Below are 5,976 nucleotides of genomic sequence, written 5' to 3' on the forward strand. Positions count from 1 at the left end.
TGATTTGATTTGATTTGATTTGATTTGATTTGATTTGATTTGATTTGATTTGATTTGATTTGATTTGATTTGAGTCCATGATGATGTAAAACTCACTGTGGACAGTCGCGCTGGTGTTACAGCAGTTTCTAAATCACGGCAGGCTTGAGGAGTAGTTGTTCCCAGGTTGTTCCTGAACATCCTAACCAATTTCCTCTCATCTGAGGGTGAGAGTTTGGGTGTCCTTCCAGATTTTGGCAAAGCGATGACATCCAAATAACATGTAGTTATGGACAATTGTTTGAACTGATGATCCTGGAAGCTGCAGTTGTTTAGAAATGGCTCCAAGAGACATTTGAAACTTGAGTAAATCTACAACTCCCATTCTTAGATCTTCACTGAGTTTATTTGACTTTTCAATTGTTCTGAGTGGCAGTCAGTTTACCGAGTGCTGTTAAACAATTCCTTTTTATGCCTGCAAAGAGAAAATACCAGCTGTAGTCAACTGTGATCACTAATGAGAAGTTAATTGGCCTTGGCCTTTCCAAGTTAAAAATAGAGTCTTTAGCCTGACTAATTAAAAGCTTTAAGTGAATGCATCTTTATATTTAAGCCTGCATGTTTACTTTTAACCCTGTTTAGACAAGAGAAAATCAAAGTAAACTCAGACCAAAGCAATAATCATTATTTTTTCTTACTTATTACAACAATACATACAGTGTTGCCTTTGTAGACAAAAAGTTTTTAGTCTTTGTCTGACCTATATGCAAGAAATAGAAACAAATAAATGGCAATGTTTTGGTGTTTCAGTACAGAGTGATTTAGTCCCAGCAATAATCAGCCATGAACTTATTATCCTATATACAGATAATACAAGCATCCTGGAAGGACTGCCATACAGTAGATGTGTTAACTGGGCATATTTTAATGTAATCTCGACTGTTACCCACAAATAAATGTAATTCTGCTTAAGAACCTAGATTAATATAGACAATGTAAGCTACTTATGAAAACATTTGCAACAATGTTTACTGCTGGAACACTGCCTTCCAGAGAAGCCCACTGTTTATTTGTTTATGACACTTGTGCCTTAGTATAATTTTGGTTATGGTGAGTGTAAGAAACAATATCCTGATCCAAATTCCTTAAATATCAGTTAACCTGCAGTGCCAGTGTGCTGTCACTTTTTGGGAAGGTTGAATGAATTTCTGTTTTAGAGATTTTAACAGAAACGTCTGATTTTGACTTTTTTTTCCTTTGCTTTGTCTCTTCTAGGGGTCCAATGGGTTCAATGGGTAGTCCCAAGCCTGGCATGCAACAAGGAGGCCATGGAGGAGGAGGAATGGGAGGAGGAGGGATGGGTGGAATGGGAGGAGGTGGGATGGGAGGAATGGGAGGAATGGGAGGAGGAGGAATGGGTGGAATGGGAGGAGGTGGGATGGGAGGAATGGGAGGAGGCGGGATGGGGGGAATGGGAGGAGTTATGGGAGGAATAGGTGGAGGCGGGATGGGGGGAATGGGAGGAGGGATGGGAGGAATGGGAGGATTAGGTGGAGGAGGGATGGGGGGAATGGGAGGAGGAATGGGGGGAATAGCAGGAGGAATGGGGGGAATGGGAGGAGGAATGGGCAGTGGAGGAATAGGGTCAAGAGCTGGTGAGCCTTACCGCCTGGCCACTCACGAAGCTCCTACCTCTCCTAGACATATGCAGTCCAGCCAGGCCTCTGGAATGGGGCAGGGCCCAGGGTCTGGTCAAGGGATGGGTCACGGTCCAGCTGGGTCTAGCATGGGGGGTCATGGAGGTCAAAGTCCTGGTCAACATGCCTCTCGCCGAAACCTCCAAGTTGACTTCAGTGGTTCCGGCGGCTCCAGGACAGGTCGGTCTCCTTCTTTGTCTCCTGACCGTGGTGTGACACCCACCTCACCATACTCAGTGCCACAGATAGCACCCATGCCGAGCAGCAAGCTGTGCCCAGTGTGCACCACCACAGAGCTGTCTAACCCACCGGCTGTACCCAACTACAACACCTGCACCCAGTGCAAGGCCACTGTCTGCAACCAGTGTGGATTCAACCCCAACCCCCACCTCACTGAGGTAGGTCAGATTTAACAGTCAAGAGGTGCTTGCATGACCATTTGTTTGCTTTAAGATATCACTATATATGCATCAATAGAATAAATAATATGATCAGGCTCATTACTAATTGTTTAGGTAATTATCAAATTAATACTATTGGTGGACAGAAGGCAATCCTTCAGTTTTAAATGTTTAGAAATAACAGAAAAAAAGGGGGCCACGCAGTTAAACTCTGAATGTTGAAGAATGGATCGAACAGAGAGATGGTTTCAGATGTTTTTTCTGGCCTGTTGAGTCAGTGAATGAAAAGAAGTACAGATATGGAGAGGGAGTGAGAGAAGTTTTTGCTTGAAGAGGCACTTCTTTTTTGACCAATAAAACACATTTGAATTGGATCAGATTGAACTGATGTGAGTGACCGAAAGAAGGGAGTAAATGCAGTGATCAAAGAAATGGGAGAAATGGCTTAAGGTGAGGGCAGTGTTGGGCCCGGAAGTGTGAAAGAATAAAGTTATATTTTCTCAGAAATACATGTCATTTATATAAAAACAGTGAGCAGTTTGAGTAAGCAGTACAAAGGCTGCATGAAGAACTTTATTTGTGATAGACTGTGCATATGTAGATTCATCAAGTGACAGCACTTCCTTGGTGCCAGAATCTCCATTAGTGTGCTAAGACATGACACATGGGTCACAAATGAGACTCAACTTAGGTGTGATATGAAGACAGAAGGCCAAGGATTCTTGTATTTTGCAGTCAAAAGACAAGTTGAAAGGATGGATTAGTGCGATGTTCAGAGGTGTATGTAGGGATGAGGAGGAGGAAAAAGGTTAAGAGTCTCGTTTTGATTGAGAGGTCGATGCTCGCCTTTGGTGATGGGGTCAAACTATCAGCCTCTTGTCAGCATCTGATGACTAATATCAAATATCAACATCTCTGAGCAGAAAGATTTTAGACAGAGAGCACAACCTCACTAGATTCAAAAGCATAAGGCTCGCTCTGATATATTAGCCATGCCGACACTCATTGATTCCCACTGTTGTCAGATACAGGCGCTTCTCATTCACAGACACCACAACAAACACTCCGCTGAATTAAACAAACAACTGTGTTTGTGTTGTTGTGACTCATTTTTCATTTGCTTTGGCACACTGAAACCAGAAGTATGTACCTAGTACATCATTCACCCCCATTGCTCCATGCTAACAAATTAGCATAGTAAATGGCTAATTATATTCAGGGTTAGAACACTCACAGATTGTGCTGGCAAGTAAAAGTCTTCTTTCTGTTTTTAAAAAAAAGGAAACTAATACAGCTTAGTAAATGTGGAATCCTGTTCATTATCACTAACACTTGCTGTGTCGTCATACTTTTACGTCACAAAACACATCCTTTAAAATGTGTTAGCCTGGAGCTGGTGGTTGCATAATACATAGTCAGAACAAAGATGATTTTAGAGCTTATATGCAGGGTGTCAGCTTCCTGTGAAGGATACAGTGTTAATGTTAAGTAATTATCAGCATAGCCTGTCAAGGTTTTACCGCTGTTGTGTGTTTTTTGAGCTCTCCTACTCTATTTGTAGGATAGCAACTTCTGTCAGGCTCGTATGTGATCATTTTTTGTACGAAACTTAGATCAGATTTGCAGATCCTCTACTTGCGGTCCAGTGTGTGTATGTGAAGGAAAGAGAGAGTGGTCAAAGGAGCTTGCAAAGAAAAGCGTCTGGACTTCTTTAAGTTGCTTGAAGACGTTTCACCTCTCATCCGAGAAGCTTCTTCAGTTCAAAGGTCAATTGGTGGAAAGAGAGAGTGAGTAGTACATGTTGATAACAGTGGATTGTGCTAATGAAGCTAATGAAGTGGGGGAAGGCAGAGATTGATAAGCCACAGACTTGTTATATATTAAAAAAACACAAAATACACATGTATACACTCACATAGCTTCACACATACAATAACACTACATAGACTGTCACACGCATACTGTCTGTGGACACTCACTGATGTTGGTACTCACCCTAACTTTAACCTCAAACAGCCCTTTATGGAAAACGCACACACACACACACACACACACACACACACACACACACACACGCACACACACACACACGTACATCCTTCATGCATTAAACCTGTGCAATAAATTGTGATGTTAATCAGTTGAAGGAACCAACAGAAATTTGCTGTAGAGAAAATATAACTCAACAGCATAAAACTCAATATACTTAGGTGAAGAAGCCCTTTATTATCTTCTATATATCTATATCTGTAGAATGGTAGAGATGGGGGGAAAACATGTTGCATCTGTTTGCTGCATTTGAGTCACAAACCCTCCATCTTGTACCGATTAATTCTCTGGTCCTGCTGTTGTTTGGGTTTGTATGAATTATGGATCAGCTCTCTTCTCCTGTTAACATTCTCACTGTTTTCAATGTCCCTGCAAGTCAATGGTCCCACAGTTCTGTCCTGCAAACCTTATTAATGCAAAGCAAATTACAATATTAATATGACTTATTTACTAACAACAGCATGAGATTAGTAAGCATAAGCATAAAAAAAATAAAACATTTAAATGCCATAATTAAACAAATATGCTCCATAACATCCAATAATGCACAAAGCGAACACTGACGACTGTCTGTCACTCCTTAAAGATTTTTCGGGTTTATTATATTGAAATCCACACATTTCTTTCCCACCCTTTTAGGAAAAAAATACACACTGAAGGTTTTCTGCTTCCGCTGAGATATCTAGACTTATACAAAAAAAAACTTCTTCCTTTACTTCTGTGTGTGAAGGGATCCAGCCATGTTATGTCTGCAGATATAGATTAATACCTAATCTAAACATTATCCACTAATATCACTTCTAATCAGTGTACCATGTACCCTAGTAATCCGACAAGCAGGGCTATGCTCCATATCTGCTGTGCTATGTTCTGATTTGATTTGCATAATTTAACATTAAACAGATGCAGCCAGGCAAGGAAAGAGATTATTTTAGCTATATTAGGAATCAGCTATGTTTTATTATGGGTATTTACGAACAGAAAATACCACATGAAAGCTAGAATACAATTAATAAAGGTGTGTTTTTTATATTTTATAATAAATTATATTTTAATAGGAAAAGGAGAAGACAGGAAAAATAAATGGCACAAAAAGGCACAAGACATTTTCTCGCTCAAAGTTTTAATTCTTTACACCTGTATGTTGAGGCTTAACCAAATTGTTTTATTCAAAAAAATGCAGAAAAGTACTTTAACTGAGCGAGTCGTCTTATAGAGAACTCCAAGTTGCATATCTGATCTCACACTGAGAACACCAAACCAGGAGAGAGACATCAATTATCCAGCCAAAGAGCAGGATGAGAGAGAGATTATGATCGATATATCTAATTCAAGAAGGTGGCATTTATGAAACTTGGCTTTCATGCCATTAATTGGCATTTGTGCACAATGATGAGTCATTTGGAATCATGCACTGAATATACAAACTGTGGATTATATTGTCATGTCAGCGGGCTGTATTTCTTTTGCAAATGGTATAGCACTTTTGCATTAGTGTAATAATTACCTACCCATCTGCACACTAGGAAAGCGACTAAATTCTTACTCAACTAAATGAGGGGAAAAAAGTAGACTAATTGACTAGTCTAAAACTAAGAAACACTAAAATATTTAGTTAAATGTCAAAACAGTTTAATGGAAAATGTCAAAAACTGATAAGAAAGGCGTTTTAAGCCATTTATGACATTCTTCGATAACGAATCATGTTGATTAACTGTGCGTCAACTTGCATTGTGCAGAATCTCATCTCTGATTTTTGCAGATGATGTGGTTCTGTTGGCTTCATCGGGTGAGGGCCTCCAGCTCGCACTGGAACGGTTCGCAGCCGAGTGTGAAGCAGCGGGAATGAG

The 5,976-nt window shown here is 40.1% G+C and overlaps 2 protein-coding genes across 2 annotated transcripts in view; both read left to right on the top strand.

The window, feature by feature from the left end:
* Nucleotides 1-1,622, top strand: part of LOC102194730 (acanthoscurrin-2-like) — a 39,257-nt gene extending 37,635 nt beyond the window's left edge. The window contains exons 2-3 of the mRNA XM_005730856.1: nucleotides 1,255-1,529; nucleotides 1,612-1,622. Of these exons, the coding sequence (XP_005730913.1) occupies nucleotides 1,255-1,529; nucleotides 1,612-1,622 (286 nt within the window). The remainder of the gene's footprint in view (nucleotides 1-1,254; nucleotides 1,530-1,611) is intronic.
* Nucleotides 1,623-1,629: 7 nt separating this feature from the next.
* Nucleotides 1,630-5,976, top strand: part of bsna (bassoon presynaptic cytomatrix protein a) — a 111,083-nt gene continuing 106,736 nt past the window's right edge. The window contains exon 1 of the mRNA XM_005730715.1: nucleotides 1,630-2,074. Within this exon, the coding sequence (XP_005730772.1) occupies nucleotides 1,685-2,074 (390 nt within the window). The 5' untranslated portion in view covers nucleotides 1,630-1,684. The remainder of the gene's footprint in view (nucleotides 2,075-5,976) is intronic.

Source organism: Pundamilia nyererei, unplaced genomic scaffold (assembly GCF_000239375.1).
Source record: "Pundamilia nyererei isolate P.nyererei 1_Seehausen unplaced genomic scaffold, PunNye1.0 scaffold00039, whole genome shotgun sequence".
Classification (NCBI taxonomy): domain Eukaryota; kingdom Metazoa; phylum Chordata; class Actinopteri; order Cichliformes; family Cichlidae; genus Pundamilia; species Pundamilia nyererei.